This window comes from Haematobia irritans, chromosome 1, assembly GCF_050003625.1.
Source record: "Haematobia irritans isolate KBUSLIRL chromosome 1, ASM5000362v1, whole genome shotgun sequence".
Classification (NCBI taxonomy): domain Eukaryota; kingdom Metazoa; phylum Arthropoda; class Insecta; order Diptera; family Muscidae; genus Haematobia; species Haematobia irritans.
Genome location: NC_134397.1, coordinates 280,984,538 through 281,003,350, shown reverse-complemented (window position 1 = coordinate 281,003,350; position 18,813 = coordinate 280,984,538). Strand labels below are relative to the sequence as shown.

Genomic DNA, 18,813 nt, shown 5'->3' with positions numbered 1-18,813 from the left:
AATTTTGTCGAAATAAAAAAATTGTAATCATATGGGCCCATGATTTAACCTTCTTGTTCAGCCATGAGTCTTTTCGAACAAAATTCTCTCTAGCCCTTCAGTTCCGGCTGTTTTGATGCTTGAAAAGTGTACTGTTTTTCCTAATTAAACCCTAAAAAGTGAGTATTAAGTTCGAGTTTAGCTGCTAATTTTCACTAAAGTGAAAACTAAAGCAGTAAAAAAGTCATAAAATTATACATATTTGTTGCAGATTTCATTATAACTTGAAGGGGAATATCCCAAAGCAAATTTTCACAAAGTTTGTATTCCTTAAAATGGATTATTAAAGAAAAGTAATCGTTGAAATTTCAGCGGTTATTTTATTAAAAAATAATTTAACTTGATACGCATTGTCTTTTTCATCTATATTTCATTCATAATTTTAGACGGTTTAGAGTATTTGGGAAAACAAAGTGATTTTCACCTCGAAAACTGAACGTAGTACCAGCCTTGACATAATCTGATAAATTTGGAGTCACACTCCTCTCGAGGACATTGAAAATTGTTGAATTCTGGTCGATGAAAATTTAAGTTATATAGTACAATAAAAAGCAATAGTATTTCTGGTAATTGGCTGATGTATAGAAATATAAATTCTTTTTGCATTCACGTACGTATTTACATTTAAATAACTTTAAATCCGCTAAATTAGGTTAGTCCTTACTGATATATTCAATCTATACAAATAATCTATAATTTAAATTTCAGATTGTTGCGGACCAGGAATAAATTAATATGGAACAGATTATGAAATGTTTGCAATTTGCAGCATTCAAGCATCGGAATCAAAGGCGGAAGGATATCACAGAAACCCCTTACATCAACCATCCAATAAATGTGGCTGTTATTCTATCCACAGAAGCTAATATAAGTGACGTGGTGGTCATTATGGCTGCTCTCCTACATGACACAGTGGAAGATACTGACACGACATTTGAAGAAATTGAGATAAGGGGTACTAAGTTTCGTAAAGAATACCTAAAAATATAAAATGAGATCAAAGATGTGATTTGTGTTTTCTGTGTTGTGAACTATGAACCTGGTCGAGTTGATATTTAATTAAAACTTCACTACTATTCCATGTATAATTTGTAGATTTTTCGTTGACGGAGAACACAAATATACCCATACCCAGGAATAAATTAATATGGAACAGATTATGAAATGTTTGCAATTTGCAGCATTCAAGCATCGGAATCAAAGGCGGAAGGATATCACAGAAACCCCTTACATCAACCATCCAATAAATGTGGCTGTTATTCTATCCACAGAAGCTAATATAAGTGACGTGGTGGTCATTATGGCTGCTCTCCTACATGACACAGTGGAAGATACTGACACGACATTTGAAGAAATTGAGATAAGGGGTACTAAGTTTCGTAAAGAATACCTAAAAATATAAAATGAGATCAAAGATGTGATTTGTGTTTTCTGTGTTGTGAACTATGAACCTGGTCGAGTTGATATTTAATTAAAACTTCACTACTATTCCATGTATAATTTGTAGATTTTTCGTTGACGGAGAACACAAATATACCCATATTAACTATATAAAATCGGTGGAAGTGATAGTGCATTTATCTCTTAACAATGCGTGATTTCTAATTCTATATTAGCTCATTGATAATAAACCTCTAAAGTACTACCGACATATTCCCATTAAAACAAACTTGTTTATAAGGAACAAACAAAAAAAAAAAAATTTATCAGATCAACAGAAGAATAAAATGTCTTTCAATTTCTGCTAAAGTCAAATTATTGGCATACATGGAAACAAACATAAAAATAAAAACAGAAATAAAATTTGTGAACTTTTTAAGATTCTAAAGTCATTCAGTTTTCACGTAACTGAATAAACTGTAATCATTCCTTACTAACTTTACAACGAAGTAGTGATTAATGTCCTTTATATATTAGCAGATATTTTATAAAACCAAATTATTACAGAATTTATTCGGTTCTGATGTGAGTTCTATTGTGCGGGAGGTTACTGATGATAAGTCTCTTCCGAAAGAAGTACGAAAACAAAAGCAAATTGAACATGCATTTAATTCCAGCACGAAAGCGAAACTCGTTAAGTTAGCAGATAAACTGGACAATTTGAGAGATCTTCAAAATAACTTACCAACCGGATGGACAGAGGTAAGTAGACAATTCTGCAGCTACTTTGGTTGGCGCATAAATAACAATATGCTCTTAAAAACATTTAAATTTATTATAATTATAATACAAAAGCCCATTGACCAATAACGTATTAGAAAGCAACCATATATCTCAGTAACAAAAATATATGAATAAATTTATTAGTGATAAATTCAGTACTCACCACGAACGTGCAATGAGCAAACGTTTCGAATTGATCTCATAATCAATTAGTACAACCCGATTCTATTTTCATGATAAGAGACTTGCTTCGATTTGCTAGTATCAGAAGATTACGATCACCCTAATATTTATTAAACGCAAAAAAATTATTTTGGCAATTGTAACGAATAATTGGGTTTAATATATACCGACATGTGAGAACTGTGATTGCATATTTTTTAGTAGGCTTTGAACTCAGGGAGTCATGGCTTCATTAATAGTCTTTGGGAATTCTAAACCTGGGGATATTTCTGATTATTGGAGTTGCTAAGAAACCTCCATATGCATGGTATTCCGTTTAGACTTGGTTATTGAAAGGTTGTCCCTTATCTCAGATATGAAAATATAATTGGGTTGCACTTATTCCTATTTCCTTCTAAGACAGAGAGTTTAAGACAGTTTGTTATTTTCAGGAGCGCCGTGAAAACTACTTTATATGGGCAAAAAAAGTGGTAGACAATTTACGAGGAACAGACGTTTATTTGGAAGCACAGTTGGATGAAATATTCAAAGCTCTTTCTTTGATATAACAGATTTGTATTTGTTAATAATCATTGATAATTTTTAATCAATAAATAATCTAACGTCTTTCGTGTTTTATTTTCGATTGTTTTCATAAAATTTCCACATCAGCTCGGCCAGCTTCTGAGTCTCTTCAACAGTAATGGCGTTGTATAGAGATGCACGGATACCCCCTACGGAACGATGACCTTTTAGCTGTATCATACCTTCACTTTCGGCTGTCGATAAGAATGCTTTTTCCAAATTATCATCGCCTTGTGGCCCTCCGATCCTAAAGGGCACATTCATTCGTGAACGCACGTTTTCATCAACGGGACAATAATAAAAACCATTTGATTTATTTATGACATCATAAATCATTTTTGATTTTACTTGAGATCTTTTTCCCATGCCATCTACACCTCCATTACGTTGAATCCATTGAAAGACTAAACCTGTGACGTAAATCCTGAAATATATAACATTTTCCATTTAGATAAAGTTCAAACTTGTTTGACACAATACTTGTCAATTTACCAGATATGCCACAAATGATGGTTTTATTTAATATTTCTGATAATGCTTTCGCAATACTCACCCAAATGTATTTGGAGTATTCATCAATGAATCGTTCTTATGCATAAGGGCGTAGTTCAAAATGGACGGTGTTTCCTTGAGTTGGTTTCCCATTAAATCTTCTCTGATTATGATGACAGTAGTTCCAGAAGGTCCGATATTTTTCTGCGCTCCAGCAAAAATTATACCAAATCGTTTCACATCAAATTTTCGGGACAAGAAATTAGAGGACATATCGCAAACTACAGGTACATCGTTCGTCGTCTCCGGAACGAAATCAAATTCTACTCCATCGACGGTTTCGTTGTCGCAGTAATATAAATACGATGCCTTCGGATCCAAGGACCATGTATTCATACGTGGTACGGATGTGTATTTGCTAAATTTCGGCAGAACCAAATTCACTTTTCCGTACTGAGCCGCTTCTTTTGCGGCTTTCGCGGACCATGAACCTGTAACGGCATAATCAGCAGTTCCTGTGCGGCCTATAAGATTCATGGCAACTGCTGCAAATTGTCCGGTACCACCACCTTGCATTAGCAACACTTTATAGTTGTCCGGGATATTTAGAATATCCCTCAAAGCATTAAGAGCTTCAGTTTGGATTTTACCATAGGTGGATGATCGGTGAGACATTTCCATGACTGATATACCACTTCCATGGCAATTCAATAAAGTTTTCTGTACTTCAGCAAGAACCTGATAACAAAATAACATATACACTTGTATGCACATACATGTGACAATCGTTTGCATAGAAACAGATTACATGGGAATGTTCCATGAAATCTGTCAGTAATAGAAATCAACGCCTTTGTCGTCATTGCGACTTACGTATTGTTATTTGGTAGAGCTTGAGCTTGTTCTACCTCACTCACCTCTTCTGGTAACTTAGCTGGACCGGCAGCAAAATTGATGACCATCGTAGAATATTTTATTATCTGTTGTTCTAGTTTATTGATTTTATTCCACCTTTGCGTGTTTGTGGTTTATGAATGACCGTACGATCGAGCTGCACTTTTATAACTGAATACTAAGTGAACCATATATTTTGAGAAGCAATACACAGAATAATGCAGTAATAATCAATGTCATCGACTGCCTGGACATGAGGAATTGTAAAATCGTCGTTGATTAAATTCAAACACAACAAGAAACAACAGCGATGTTGTTGTTGATACAACACCAACCACAAAACAATCAGACAGCAGCCGTCTACATCGCAAAAAACACAAAATTGCATTTTACTCTCTGCTGAAATATAAACGAGAGAACAAGGTTGATATTTATCGCCACCATGATTGCATAGTTTACTAAATCGACGTTTGATAATAAAAGGAATCTCGAAAATATACGATCTGTGGTATAACAACGGTTAGTATCAGTATCACTGTAACAATAGATAACCACTTTATGTAGGCTAATGCATTCGTGTGTTAAAATAAACTACTCTAGTATTCATAATCCCAAACCATTTGTGTTATATTTCATTATTGCTTGTCATTCGATTTGCAGTATTTAGTGGAAGGGAACGGAAGACAGGTAACACTAGTTTACAAAATAAAATTTTTTCATGAACATTTGATGCGACTTTTCTTACACTCATAGAAAAAAGTCTGCTAAAAACAGCAGTCGACGTCTGCTGTTATATTTTTGTACATCAGGGCCTAATGAACAACAATTTATACAATTTTTAGGTTACACATTTTTCCCCAAAGCATATTTAACCCTGGAAAGTCATTCTTATTTTTTGTACACAAACGTCATCCTTCGTTATTTTGACTACGGCTTATTTCATGACGCTATAATTTGCATCGTGAGCAAAAATGAGACCCAAAATTGAGTTTATTTCCTTATTCAATGCGTTTTTAATTAGTATAACACAAAAATTCATAAAATGGTTGTATTGGTATAACTGAAATTTAACATTTCCCAATCGACCAAAAAGCACTTTAAATCGAAAATGAAATTACGCGTCGTCATTTTGACGAAGGATGACTGTCCAGGGTTAAGAACCAAAAGTAGTTTTTGGTATATTTTTGCACTGTAATATACTTACAAGCTCTTAAATATGATCAGCAAACATTTTGTTTGCTGTTATGTCTCAATTCGATAAATATTCAGATTTTTGGTCAAATACTATAGATGTTCATAAAATATTGTTTTAATTATGTTAGGATAGCTCCTAAGTTGACATGTTTATTTGTTTTAGCCAAAATAAAATATGTTTTAGTGTAATCGAGCTTAAAAAATAGCAGGAAACGTTTGCTATTTCAGCAAACAGTGTCTGCTGTCCCTTTTTCAGCAGACTTTCTGCTGTTTTAGCAGACTTTTCTGCTGTCCCTACTAACAAATTTCTTTGGGTGTATGTATTTTGATCTGCTGAATTAAAAAAAAAAAAATAATAAAAATTCTTTATGCAGCGGTCGATTTGGCGCAATCATTCCTACTTCAATCAGTACATTGTTTGCAATAGTCAAGCATTGATCATCAATCAGAATCAATCCTTCCAATCGCAAATAAAAACATTCATCATTTCTAGGATGCAACCTAGTGCATCAGTGGAAAACACCTGTGGCCAATCTAGAACTGGGGTTCCTTGTTTGCGTCGTTGGAATTTCTTTGTTGATTGTTCCAAGTGTAATACTTGGTCATTTCAACGCTGCGAATGGATCTGTTTCACAGATTACAAGAAGCTAGTGCATGTTCATCTGTTGGGGTACAATCCGCTCTTATGACAAATTTGCGCGTATCCGATGGCATTCGTTCCAATGCTGTTTTAAACATATTAACGACAGCATTATTAGCGTGAAAAAATGCTTGCAATTGTTCAATAATTCGTCTCTTTAACTGTTGTGTTTCCTGTATATTGCACCACACATTTAGCTGATCCACAATCGACGAAATGAAATAAATTTGCAGAAATTTATGCGGTTCATTTAATGTTGGCACCATTGAACCATGCAAATGATATATTTGTCCTTGTATCTGTATTTGCAAACAGTCATTTATTGAAGAAATACTGTTGTGTTTCCTGTATATTGCACCACACATTTAGCTGATCCACAATCGACGAAATGAAATAAATTTGCAGAAATTTATGCGGTTCATTTAATGTTGGCACCATTGAACCATGCAAATGATATATTTGTCCTTGTATCTGTATTTGCAAACAGTCATTTATTGAAGAAATACGGTGTAACTTCCGATCGTGTGGTGTATACGTAGTTGTTATGTGTTACAATTCATTGTGTTGGTGTAAGAGATTGATTATGTGTGTTGTATCTTTTACCTTGCAAGTCGGCATGAAGCCGCCTTCTCGAATGATATTATCTCCAAAGGAAGTCATGCGAAAGCAGTTATTGTATTCAAGGATGTGTTGAAGGAAATGGCTTGAATCGGGATCACTTCCATCGAACAATGATTTCAGTGGCTGTGGTGGTGTAAGTAATGGATCCAGTTTGACTTTTCCAATTGCGTAGAACAACTTGAACTTTAACGCATTGCAATATCGGCGTATAGTCGTCAGTGGTCCAATTTTCATCATCACTGTAGTTCGCAGTGGGATCATATTGGAATGCCAAGCGATTGTATGATGCAAATGATCTTCGTGCAATTTCTCAATCTGATAACTGTCAAATGTAGTCTCACCCTCTCTTTTGTCGGCTTTTTGGCGTAATAAATCGACATCTTGTAAAAAATTGTGATAATTATAAAAAAATATTGGGTTCTCGAACGGAACACTAAATAAATATGCTATCAAAGACCAAAGCAAAGTAGTTGAAAATTTGTCGAGATTTTGTTTTTTAATGGAAACACAGCTGCGCTGCTTCCATTGTATTCGCGATTCAATAACATATGGAGGAGGTAAAAATAATTTTTGCTGTCACAGAATCCGGATTTTCATCGGAAAATCATATTGACAAATGAGGCTCAATTCCACCTCGGCGTATATGTTAAAATGCAAAATTGTTTTATCTGAGGGTCCTTTATTCACTACGTACGACTGTTTAGTTTGGTTAGTGGTCTTGCGGAGTTACTTGATTTTTTCACAAATGAACTTGTGTTATGGTTGGTTGGTATGGAACTGGACAACTCAAACTTTTAACAGTTACGTGTCACACAAGCAACTCGTTTGCAAGAAACTTTTCCAAGCTGGGCAATCATAATAAGCCACCAAGATATTGCGACTTCAAAACCTACCTATCGGACCATCTTAAAGAATGCTATCAACCAAGCGTCGAATCACAGCCTCAACGATAGAATTCACATAAATATATTTGGTTGAAATTGCAACTGCATACTTTTCGCTTTATTATGAAATAAACATCCGAACATTTATCTCAAAACATTAAAATTTTCTTCGAATACTAAAATACCAGCTCTATATATAGAGTCCTTTTAGAATATCTTTATCAAATTGAGTTTTTCTGCGGCTGTTTTTGCATGGAAAATCAAATTAGGCTTTTGTAGAACAGCCGACTACCGAAGACATTGACATGTTAGATTTGTGGTTCGGGACAAATATTTATGTTAGCCACATATTCATAGAAGTTAAGAGTATACAAATCCCGGGTCCATTTTATTAAAAAAATATAAATTACTAAAAAGGATAGTTTGTTCACAAATGTTATTGCATAATCAAAAAATACGACTTGTTTTTAATTTTTGATGTTATATAATGTGTACCATTTTGACCGGTATTTGACCCGAGTGAATTTATAATTTTATTCGGATCAGCAGAAAATTTGAACAAATTACTGACTTTTCTGCAGTATCTCTGCTGTTCCAAAATAACAGATTGCTGTTTTAACAAACAAAAACGGCTAAAATAACAGCATTTTGTTTGCTGAAAAACATCAGACAGCGTTTGCTATTAACAACAGACTTTTTTCTATGAGTGTACACCCAAAAAAATTTTGTTACTCATAATAGCAAAAATGTTTGCTAAAACAGCAGATTTTGTTTGATAAAGAGGGGACAGCAGTAGCATTTAGTTGTTTAAGCAAACATTCGTTAATTGAAACAGCAAACATTTTTTTACAGCTAAAATAGCAAACAATGCTGTTGAATTGGCAAACGTGTTTGCTAAAAGTTTTTGCCAAACATGGCTGCTGAAATAGAAAACTGAGTTAGTTGAAATAGCTAACATTTTTACTGCTACAACAACTACAAATGTTTGTTGTCCCAGCAACAAAATTTGTCGTTTTAAAGGATAAGTTGAAATTAAACCCGTAAATCATTTAATACAATAACTTCTACTTTTATTACATGTGTGAAATTGAATTCAATCGAAGTATTGAGTGGAAGTGTTGTACAGGATTTATTTTCGTTTATTTTTCTTCTTTGGCCTTAAGGTGGGCACTAAGTTCGAGTTTAGCCAAAGCAAATTTTCTCAAAGTTTGTATTCCTTAAAATGAATTATTAAAGAAAAGTAATCATGAAAAAATGTCGATTTTAGCGGCTAAATTCGAACTTAATACCCACCTTTATACACGAGGATAAAACATAACAATCTGTAATGAAAAGAAGTAAAAAAAAGCAATTAGTAATTACACTAGTTTACACTAAAATTTACATTTGATTAGTGGTTGCTTTTTATGTATTTTCATCTACTGAATTCGAAAATAGAGGTTAAACATTTTTTAATGAACCAGTTTTTGAGATATCCTTATATTTTTAGTTTTTCGTCCATTTTTCATTAGAAAAATAATTTCTGGAGCTAAAACTGTACGATTATATCGTTATTGGTACTTAAATGCAAGGTATTGAGGTGACGAACAAATATGGATCTGTGATAAGTTAAGTGGTTCAAAATATATTTAAAAGGGCACATTTTCAAAAAATATGCTTACAAGTTTGTCATTTTTCTTCTAGTCTTATTCTTACGTTAAAGTATCACTTTTACGAGCATAGAGAGAAATCGGACGTTATTTCAACGGTTGGCACTTTTCCACCGGCACAGAATCACTGTAAAACATGATGAAAATGTGCCCAATTTTCATCGATATATTTAGAACTACCCCAATAAACACAAACGTTTGAAAAATGCTAAATTTCAACCATTTTTCAAACATTTTTTCAAAGGATTAGGGTAATATTCAAGTTGAGAAATTGTTGAGAAAATCGCGTTCTCAACAAAAAACAGACATTACCCTCAACAGTGAAATTCAACACATTGGCAATAATATCTCAAGTGTTATCCTCAAATTGAAATGCATCGCTACTCAATAATTTGTCAAACAATTTTCGATGCGAGTCAAATTGAAAATCAACATCGTTGCAAATACTTTTCAACCTAAATTTGTATGAATGATATCCCCACTTCAAATTGAAAGTCAAAGCCAATATTCTATGAATTTTGCATAATTGATTAATTTTTATCAAAATAAAATATATAATAATACACTACACTACATAATACACTACAATACCAATTGATAAATAATAATCTTATTAAACATATTAACAAATAAAAACAAACAAAAAACAACAAAACTTTAAATATCTTAAACATTATTAGTAAACACTTTTGCATTGATAATTCGATTTCCTTCCTTTTGGTGTCAGAAAATAGCATTAAAATTTATTAACATGCGGGCAATTTTAAATTAGGAACGTACTGGACCGCGTGTTAGAATTGATTTCCAGCAGAAGGAATTCACAAAATATCCATTTTAAACTGATAATAGCATATGAATTAAACTGACGGTGTGATGCACATTTTCATCCAGAAGTTGTTGATTTCAACAATTTGTTGTTTTTAACAATTTTAATTGGTTGCACTTGTAATGTTTCTGGAAACTTTTTCTTGTCGATAAGCCACTCATTTTTATTGGTCAGCTTCTTATTGTTTGCAAGAATGTAGCATCCAAAGATTTTAGTTTTCTGCAAAGAGATTTAAATTTAGTGACTTTTCTAAAGTGTTGATTTAATTTTTCATATTGACGTACCAATTATTATAAACTATTTGAAGCAGTTCCAGTTAATTATCCACCATTTTTTCATTGGTCAGCTTTTTAATGTTTTCAAGAACGTATAATCCATAGTTTTAGTTGTCTGCAAAGAGATATACATTTAGTGACTTCCTTAAAGTTTTATTTCATTTTTTATTTTCACTTACCTATTTTTATAAACTATTTATTTGTGTAAAATTTTCCATTTTTTTATTTCTTGCAATTGACCACGAACTTCGTTTCACAAATAAGTATCGAAAACCACATGTGTTTTTCGTTGCGCTTTAGGGTAGTGTTTTGTCAAAGTTTTCTCATATTATCTTCAATACCTTTTCAAAGATTTCGTCAACATTTTGGCAAATTGGAAGTAATTCGCAAACAATTTGAAGATGTATTGAAGATGAGCTATTTGAAGTCAAGTTGAATTTATGTTGAAAATTATATTTACCCTCAGACTGAAAAGTTGTTGCATTTGAAAAACGCTCATCCTGTGTTTATTGGGACTTAACTTATCACAGATATGATTCCCGCGTCTGCACGGATGAAAAAGACTGTTTTTCATATGTTTGGCTATAAACATTATATGTTTGGAACACAAATTTTTAAACACAATATTTTTGAGTGCAAGCATATAATGTTCATAAACTAGCATAACATGTTTGGGACATATATGTTAAAATGTTTGTAAATATAATATGCTTGGATGCAAACATATATTAATTTAGAAATAGTCTATAAACATATATGTGTTTAGTAGCTTGGAGCGCTATTTAACAGGGAGCGATATTGAATTAAGTTGGTGGTTGTTGCTTGTTATTACAAAATTAACATTTTATTTTTCCTTGGGCAATTGATCAGCTACTTCTTTGATCCTTACAAACTGTGTGGTCCGCTGTTCGAATCCCCGTCCGGCAAAAGGTAAAATTAAAATAAAAAAAATCATACAATTTAATAATTTCTTCTACAATGTTTGTATTACAGAAAAAGGTGCTAAGAACTAAAAAATATCGTGGAAGTGAGAAAGATGTGGGGGAATATACAATTGGGCAGAAACAAAATTTTGAGCATTCAGGTCGAAAACCTATGTTGTTAGCACTTATATTACCTGTTTATTTTCATAATTCATTATGATTGTAAATATATAAATAAATAAATAAAACTTTGAGCACAATATTGTTTGGGAGAATTTTTTTTAAGCATATAATTTTTTTGGGTGCAAAATGCTTCCAAACATATTATATGTTCACATAATAACATATGGTTTTTTGGAAGACAACATTATTGAATTTGGATGCAAAAATACAAAATGTTTGGAACTTAGACTACCCAAACAAATATTGTTTAGACCAATATGCTTTCAAACATATTATATATTGGAAGAGATCAAACATATAAATGTTTGGGCAATACCCAAAAATATATATGCTTGAAGCAAAATATGTTTGGGAGTATATGTTACAGAACAAACTAAACTACAAAACAAACTAAAAATATAAGTATATCTCAAAACGTCTACCATATAAAAAAGTAACCTTTATTTTTGAACTCTGGAGATGAAAATATATAAAAAAATCACCTCTCATAAGCAGGGATCCGGAGCAGTCCATTTTTTTCGCTCCGCTCCGGAGAAAAATAAACAATCATTTAAATATAATATAAAGAGGAGATAGCTCAGTACCATGCCACACTTTGCTAGTTGTGTGGATATATATATTTTCAATCAGTGTTGAGATTTTTGTCGATATTCCTATTAAATTCATCTTATAGATCATCCTCCTTCTTGGTACTTTATCAAAAGCCGCCTTAAAATCTACGAAGAAGGCGTACACTTTTTTGTTTTCAGCAAATTTAACATTGACTATAGCGGCTAGATTATATATATTGTCGACCGTAGAGTAGTTTGCTCTGAAACCTGCTTGGTATTCATTTAATATCCTGTGATCCTCAAGCCAATTTTTCATTCTATCGTTTATAATTCCCATGAATATCTTATACGAAGAGTTCACGCTCACAAAAAATCGCTTCTGTAACATATACTCCCAAACATATTTTGCTTCAAGCATATATATTTTTGGGTATTGCCCAAACATTTATATGTTTGATCTCTTCCAATATATAATATGTTTGAAAGCATATTGGTCTAAACAATATATGTTTGGGTAGTCTAAGTTCCAAACATTTTGTATTTTTGCATCCAAATTCAATAATGTTGTCTTCCAAAAAACAATATGTTATTATGTGAGCATATAATATGTTTGGAAGCATTTTGCACCCAAAACTATTATATGCTTAAAAAAAATTCTCCCAAACAATATTGTGCTCAAAATTTTATTTATTTATTTATATATTTACAATCATAATGAATTATGAAAATAAACAGGTAATATAGGTGCTAACAACATAGGTTTTCGACCAGAATGCTCAAAATTTTGTTTCTGCCCAATTGTATATTCCCCCACATCTTTCTCACTTCCACGAGATTTTTTAGTTCTTAGCACCTTTTTCTGTAATACAAACATTGTAGAAGAAACTATTCAATTGTATGATTTTTTTTTATTTTAATTTTACCTTTTGCCGGACGGGGATTCGAACAGCGGACCACACAGTTTGTAAGGATCAAAGAAGTAGCTGATCAATTGACCAAGGAAAAATAAAATGTTAATTTTGTAATAACAAGCAACAACCACCAACTTGATTCAATATCGCTCCCTGTTAAATAGCGCTCCAAGCTACTAAACACATATATGTTTATAGGCTATTTCTAAATTAATATATGTTTGCATCCAAGCATATTATATTTACAAACATTTTATGTCCCAAACATAATATGTTCTAACATATTAACATATATGTCCCAAACATGTTATGCTAGTTTATGAACATTATATGCTTGCACTCAAAAATATTGTGTTTAAAAATTTGTGTTCCAAACATATAATGTTTATAGCCAAACATATGAAAAACAGTCTTTTTCATCCGTGTTGGTAAACGATATACCCCTGTAATTATTCGTAACATTTACATCTCCTTTCTTATGTATTGTTTTCCATCGATTCTGTCACAAAACCTCTCTCCAAAATTGAGTTAAATGCTTTGGTTAGGTGTGTAATGAAATCACTTGTTGCGTTTTTAAAAAAACTCTGAAGGTACTCTGTCTTCTCCTGGAGCCTTGTTTAATTTGGAGTTTTTTAGGATTTTGTTTACTTCTTCAACAGATATTGTTTTGTCCAATTCATCATCTTCAATGTATCTTGCGGCATACTGTATGTCCCGTGACAAAATTGGGGGGTTCAGGAGATGTTCAAAATACTGTTTGAAATCGGTTACTTTCAGGCCACTTCCGCAGTAAAACTTTTCGCCTCTTATCTCTTTTACTAATCGCCACCAATTTTTTGAATCCATAACATCGTTTATCTTTGTCTCTACTTTCCGGTAATATTCCGCCTTGCTTAGTTTACAAGTTTCTTCATAAAATTTTCTTGCTTCCAAATATTTTTCTTTATTTTCTTGGCTATGACAACTTCTGAGTTCATTAAGAAACTTGAAAGTATTTTTCCTTGCTTGAAGACATTTGTAACTGAACCAAGGGCTTTTTCGATTCCATGTTTCTGTTTGTTCTTTAGGTTTGACTGCTGCTAATTTAATGATATCGACTAGTTCCTCAATCGAGTGTTCGTTATCGCTTTTCTCATTCAATATGTTGTTCAGCTTTATTTGATATGCACCTTTTGTGCCATCTTTCCATATCAGTTTAGGTAACAAGTTCATCGGTTTGTTCAGTTCGCAATTTTCCATCAGACTTATTTTCAACTTTATAGGCATGTGATCCGACCACACTTTGGACTCGACTTCAAAACGCTGAACGTGATTTAAGAATTCGTGTGAAATAGCACAAATGTCGTTTACAGAACAACCAACGGTGCTAATAAATGTGAATTTTCCATCACCATCACCTAAAGTCCTTCCATTTAGCATAATCTGACCATAATCGTCCAAAAATTCCACAAGCTGTCTGCCCCTACTGTTTATAACTTGGTCTTGTGATTTTCTTTCATCAAGTCCTGCGGGGAATGATATGTGATTCATATCGTCCAAGTCTTGTTCCAGTCTACCGACCCTTACGTTCATATCTCCAATAAGTATTGTGTGGCTTGATTGTAACTCCATATACATTTCTTTTATTTCATTGAATTCTCGCTCCCAATCCATACCCCTCACATAAACATGGATTATATTAACTTCCGTTTTGTTCGTATGAAGCCGAAGGACATCCACGTTTCCGTATGACTGTAATTGATGCCGTATTCCTAATTTTATTAGATCATTACGCACTCCATACGCACAACCTCCACTAGGTCTCCCATACGCGCTGAGCTGGATTGAGCCTCTTTCAATTTTCCTATTTCATGTTTCAGTTCTTTATTTTCTTGTGTTAGCAGATTAACATCATTTCTTAATTGTGTTATGAATTCTTTAATAACTAGAAGATCCTGTTTTGTTGATAAATTCGCCATCATTTCGTCCAACAAAGTTGACAAGGATAACTTTATCGTCTCTATTACATCCATTGTATTTGAGCTTCAGTTACTATTGTATGATAATTTTTGGCAATCACTGTAATCTTGTGATGTGTGCTTAGAAATTTAGTTTAGTAGAGCATACTTCTAGGCTCTTATTTATATTGCAGTGATACCTAAGCTAAAGAAGGGTTTATATAATGTTTCTGAAGATCTGGCTGCCTCCACTTGTTGACATATCCCAGATGACACACGGACGGACATAATTGATTGTATTTACCAGTGGATTAGAGAGAGTGTGGCGAAATTTTCAATCGGTTAACATTTTGTATTCCAGTGGATTTTGAGTGATTAAATATATTTTTATGTTTTGGTATAAGTTTTTAATTCAAATTATTAAGCCATGAGATCATCACACCTTCCTCTCACCATGCACCAGTGCTGCTTGAGTCCGGGTAAGTTTCTCCAATCAGTTGTTTTGCTTCAGATATAGCAAATAACAGAAATTGCAGTGAAATGCAGAGCGATCTGAAAACGCGTGTGCGCTGAGTACCACTGAGTACCAATGTATCTATGTTGGATAAGGAAATCGCACGAGAACTCGGAATACGCGGAGAACAGGAATACTTGGAGCTGCAATGGCTTAATAAACATCGCGTGTCACAAAAAACCGAGAAAATCCGCGTCACCGTAAGTGGAATTGGCCATTTTGATAAAAAGTACACCATTTCCAATATTTACGTTTCATCAGAAATGTCATTCATTGCCCATACAAAGTTGCAACATCGATAATTTTTTGAAATCCCATGATAATGAAAAAATCGCCAATTTTTAAAATGCGGGATTATGATAATGTGCAACCAAAAATGATTTTAAGCTTAACCCATTCTTTTTTGACAGTGCCGATTAAAACACCGCAGTTATTGTCTGATTTTGGACCAATTGTTTCAATCACCAGATTGGGCGCTATAATATAATATATATATGGACCGATTCCAGGCGAAAAGTCATCATGTGTTAAGAGGGTTTTACACTTTCGGAAATGTGAGTACGAACACAATATTTTGAGCAATTTGAATGAAATGATGCGGGGATATTTTTGTATTGAGACCCTTGGTACAAAAATTTGTGTTAAACCGTTGATGTCAAAAGAGGATGAAAGAGCCATAAACATACTTGAATCAACAGTAAAACAAATTTGTGGTCGATATGAATGTTCATTGCTCTGGAAAGTAAATATGGCATTGAACCGATTATACTCCGTAGAAAGAAAAATGACAAGAGACAGTGAGTATAAAAAACAATATTGTGAAAAGATTGGAAGTTACATCGCCAAAGGATATTGTCGAAAACTTTCATTAGAAGAAAAAGTCGTTGAAAATGGATTAACGTTTTATTTACCCCATTTTGGTGTGAAACATCCAAATAAAAATGGAATTCGTCTTGTATTTGTATCAGGTCCTGATATGCCAAGAAGCCAATGGAAAAGAGGACGTGTTATAGAGTTGCATCCAGGCAAATACGGTATTGCGCGGTCAGCTGAAGTTCGCACTGATGTGGGTGTGTATCGTAGACCAGTCTCCAAATTGGCCATGCTTGATGTGGAAAACGGTGAATCCTCCCCCTCTGGGTCAATTCACGGGGGTGGGGATGTTGTTGAAGGCAACCCTAGCTGAGGTGGCAACTCTATTTGAAGCGAATGTCAAATGAAAAGCCTGGTCGAAAAGAAATTTCCCAAGCTTTTGCCAATTCATTCATTTTGTTTGTTTTTGTTGTAATGTATTAATTGTTTTTCATATAAATAGGCCCTTCAGGCATATACAAACCCTTTTTATTTGTTCCACCATAAAACATGTAAGTCATTTAACTTGTTGTGATTTAATAATTTTGTGATTTTTATTAAAAAATTTTACTTAATCTTTTTTGAAAACTTTGTATAAATTTCACTTAATTTTGTAAACTTTATTTATTTATTTGTGTTTGTTAAAATTAGTGAATAAACAACATACTAATAAACCATACCATAACAATACATCATAATATACCACATCAAGAAATTAAATAAAGTCAGCCGTCTTCAGTTTTTAAATATATTCAGTGGTTATTATTTTGAAAGGCCGCCAAACAAGGGTGTTTATTCCTGGGGAACAAAGAGAAAAGCAACATCACCTCTTATCAAATATACACGACAAAAATTTTATTTTGTAAACTATTTGTATTTATAGGTATTGTATTGAACGATGTCATCAAAGTTGACCAATAAAATAGGTACTTTAGCAAAAAATCTAATTGATTCAAACTAAAAGCATACATTATTCTCTTAAGGCCGTATTTAGTTGGCATTATTTCGCTACAATAGCAAGGTTGGAATGTTATCCTGGTTTTAATACTCACATTTAAGGTAAACTTTGCCAATTGTATTTAGTCTATTATGATACCGCAGTGTTGAACTTCTCTCTTGTCACTGAGTGCTGCCTGATTCCAAGTTTAGCTCAAAGACACGGAATCTACTTTTTATAGCCGAGCCTGAACATCATTTCGCTTTGCAAATGGCAAATTTCTTAAATGACAAATACAATACTTACCAAATATAATCTCCGTATTAAAAGAAATTTTGGAAAATATATTCCAAAACAACAAGTTTGAAAGTGATGCTTTGATGGCGTTGGCATTTGACATATCGACGTCGACATTTGTCAAAACTGACTACACCAACAATAGGTCTGTTCGCGTACTTTTCTAGCAATAATTATCCAGTAAAAACTGGCAAGAGAGTAAAAGTGCATTAAAATTGCTGAAAAGTACGCGAATGCAATCCAGTGACTAGAGAAAAGTAATCGTGAAAAATGGCGATTTTAGCGGCTAAACTCGAACTGAATACCCACCTGAAATTACTAAAAAGGGTTGCTTGTTCACAAATGTTATTGCATAATCAAAAAATACTAATCGTTTTTAACGTTTGAAGTTTTATAATGTGTACCATTTTATTTACTATTGTCCATTTGACTGGGGAGACTTTATAATTTTATTCGGATCAGCAGAAATTTTCAGCAAACTACTGAATTTTCTGCAGTTTGTATGCTGTTCCAAAATATCATAGTTGTTTGCTGTTTTAGCAAAACAACTGATAAAACAGCAGCATTTTGTTTGGTGAAAACAGCAGACAGCGTTTGCTATTAACAACTGACTTTTTTCTATGAGTGTAGGATATTTTCCATCCATAATTTGACTAGACTTGATAAAAATATAATCGTCTTCATATATATTTTTGCACTTTTAAATGAGTGGGTTTTAGTGAAAACCCGAACATAGTACTCACCTTATACCAAAAAATGGTCAGGGTAGAAAAACTTTGTTGATAAACCTTTTATTTTAAAATTAGATATGCTTATATTTTTTATTATTTATTTATATAGGCCCACATATTCTTCATTGAAATATATGTTTTATTAATATATTTGTTGTACTCGTATTTATTAAGAATCATACCAGCATTTACACCCAAAAACACTAACCCCTTTGTTAAAATGAAAAAATTAACAAAATCTGAATATTTATCAAATTGAGTCATGTAAGTATATTACAATGCAAAAATATACCAAAAACTACTTTCGGTTCTTAAATATGCTTTGGGAAAAAATTTATAACCTAAAAATTTTACAATTTGTTGTTATATTTACTCGATAACGAGTTACTTCCACAGACTGACCTCTCTATCGTACGATGTTGAATAAATACATATTCTCTTGTTCTCATTTCGCATTTTTTCTTCAGCGCTCAAAATTATTCATTTTCAGTTAAAAGGTTGATTGTATCAATTAAATGTTTAATTAGGAACGGAAAGTTCTTCAATCACGTTT

General features: G+C 32.9%; 3 protein-coding genes and 3 long non-coding RNA genes across 13 annotated transcripts; 2 read left to right on the top strand and 4 right to left on the bottom strand.

The window, feature by feature from the left end:
* The first annotated feature begins 30 nt into the window (after nt 1-30).
* Mesh1 (Metazoan SpoT homolog-1) lies at nt 31-3,003 on the top strand. Of its 3 annotated transcripts, XM_075298317.1 has the most exons (6): nt 31-158; nt 251-298; nt 426-649; nt 748-985; nt 1,985-2,181; nt 2,817-3,003. In XM_075298317.1, exons 4-6 carry the CDS (start codon nt 775-777, stop codon nt 2,931-2,933), a joined length of 525 nt encoding a protein of 174 aa, XP_075154432.1. In that variant the 5' UTR covers nt 31-158; nt 251-298; nt 426-649; nt 748-774; the 3' UTR covers nt 2,934-3,003. The 3 variants fall into 3 exon arrangements, with proteins under 3 accessions (XP_075154432.1, XP_075154425.1, XP_075154418.1); XM_075298310.1 differs by lacking the exons at nt 31-158; nt 251-298; nt 426-649 and adding an exon at nt 1,135-1,400 and having other exon boundaries at nt 861-994; nt 1,988-2,181; XM_075298303.1 differs by lacking the exons at nt 31-158; nt 251-298; nt 426-649; nt 748-985 and adding an exon at nt 1,051-1,400 and having other exon boundaries at nt 1,988-2,181.
* On the bottom strand, nt 2,864-4,634 carry LOC142228022 (phosphoserine aminotransferase). The gene is made up of 3 exons (XM_075298289.1): nt 4,359-4,634; nt 3,503-4,179; nt 2,864-3,373 (listed from the first exon to the last, which is right to left on the bottom strand). The coding sequence occupies exons 1-3, from the start codon at nt 4,401-4,403 to the stop codon at nt 3,001-3,003; spliced, it is 1,095 nt and encodes a 364-aa protein (XP_075154404.1). The 5' UTR covers nt 4,404-4,634; the 3' UTR covers nt 2,864-3,000.
* A 4,088-nt stretch (nt 4,635-8,722) lies between these two features.
* LOC142227999 (uncharacterized) lies at nt 8,723-15,510 on the bottom strand. The gene is made up of 2 exons (XR_012720034.1): nt 15,372-15,510; nt 8,723-8,996 (listed from the first exon to the last, which is right to left on the bottom strand). It is a non-coding gene; the product is annotated as an uncharacterized LOC142227999 (long non-coding RNA).
* Nucleotides 9,831-10,984, bottom strand: LOC142228015 (uncharacterized). The gene is made up of 3 exons (XR_012720044.1): nt 10,604-10,984; nt 10,434-10,539; nt 9,831-10,368 (listed from the first exon to the last, which is right to left on the bottom strand). It is a non-coding gene; the product is annotated as an uncharacterized LOC142228015 (long non-coding RNA).
* LOC142227968 (uncharacterized) lies at nt 15,036-16,972 on the top strand. 6 transcript variants are annotated; one of them, XM_075298253.1, is made up of 4 exons: nt 15,042-15,408; nt 15,466-15,643; nt 15,854-15,997; nt 16,412-16,897. In XM_075298253.1, exon 4 carries the CDS (start codon nt 16,420-16,422, stop codon nt 16,627-16,629), a length of 210 nt encoding a protein of 69 aa, XP_075154368.1. In that variant the 5' UTR covers nt 15,042-15,408; nt 15,466-15,643; nt 15,854-15,997; nt 16,412-16,419; the 3' UTR covers nt 16,630-16,897. The 6 variants fall into 6 exon arrangements, 5 of the variants coding, with proteins under 5 accessions (XP_075154352.1, XP_075154368.1, XP_075154360.1 ...); XM_075298245.1 differs by lacking the exon at nt 15,042-15,408 and having other exon boundaries at nt 15,508-15,643; nt 15,854-16,240; XR_012720032.1 differs by lacking the exon at nt 15,042-15,408 and having other exon boundaries at nt 15,514-15,643; nt 16,412-16,972.
* Nucleotides 16,816-17,595, bottom strand: LOC142228007 (uncharacterized). The gene is made up of 2 exons (XR_012720037.1): nt 17,348-17,595; nt 16,816-17,093 (listed from the first exon to the last, which is right to left on the bottom strand). It is a non-coding gene; the product is annotated as an uncharacterized LOC142228007 (long non-coding RNA).
* Between the last annotated feature and the right edge of the window lie 1,218 nt (nt 17,596-18,813).

Bases quoted from the DNA above. Each gene is read 5' to 3' on its own strand.
- LOC142228022 (XM_075298289.1), bottom strand. From the start codon at position 4,403: ATGGTCATCAATTTTGCTGCCGGTCCAGCTAAGTTACCAGAAGAG. The intron at 4,180-4,358 runs GTGAGTGAGGTA...TTTTGTTATCAG, and splicing joins CAGCTAAGTTACCAGAAGAG to GTTCTTGCTGAAGTACAGAA. The intron at 3,374-3,502 runs GTGAGTATTGCG...TATATATTTCAG, and splicing joins AATACTCCAAATACATTTGG to GATTTACGTCACAGGTTTAG.
- Mesh1 (XM_075298317.1), top strand. From the start codon at position 775: ATGGAACAGATTATGAAATGTTTGCAATTTGCAGCATTCAAGCATCGG. The intron at 986-1,984 runs AGATAAGGGGTA...CCAAATTATTAC, and splicing joins CACGACATTTGAAGAAATTG to AGAATTTATTCGGTTCTGAT. The intron at 2,182-2,816 runs GTAAGTAGACAA...TGTTATTTTCAG, and splicing joins TACCAACCGGATGGACAGAG to GAGCGCCGTGAAAACTACTT.
- LOC142227968 (XM_075298237.1), top strand. From the start codon at position 16,036: ATGATGCGGGGATATTTTTGTATTGAGACCCTTGGTACAAAAATTTGT.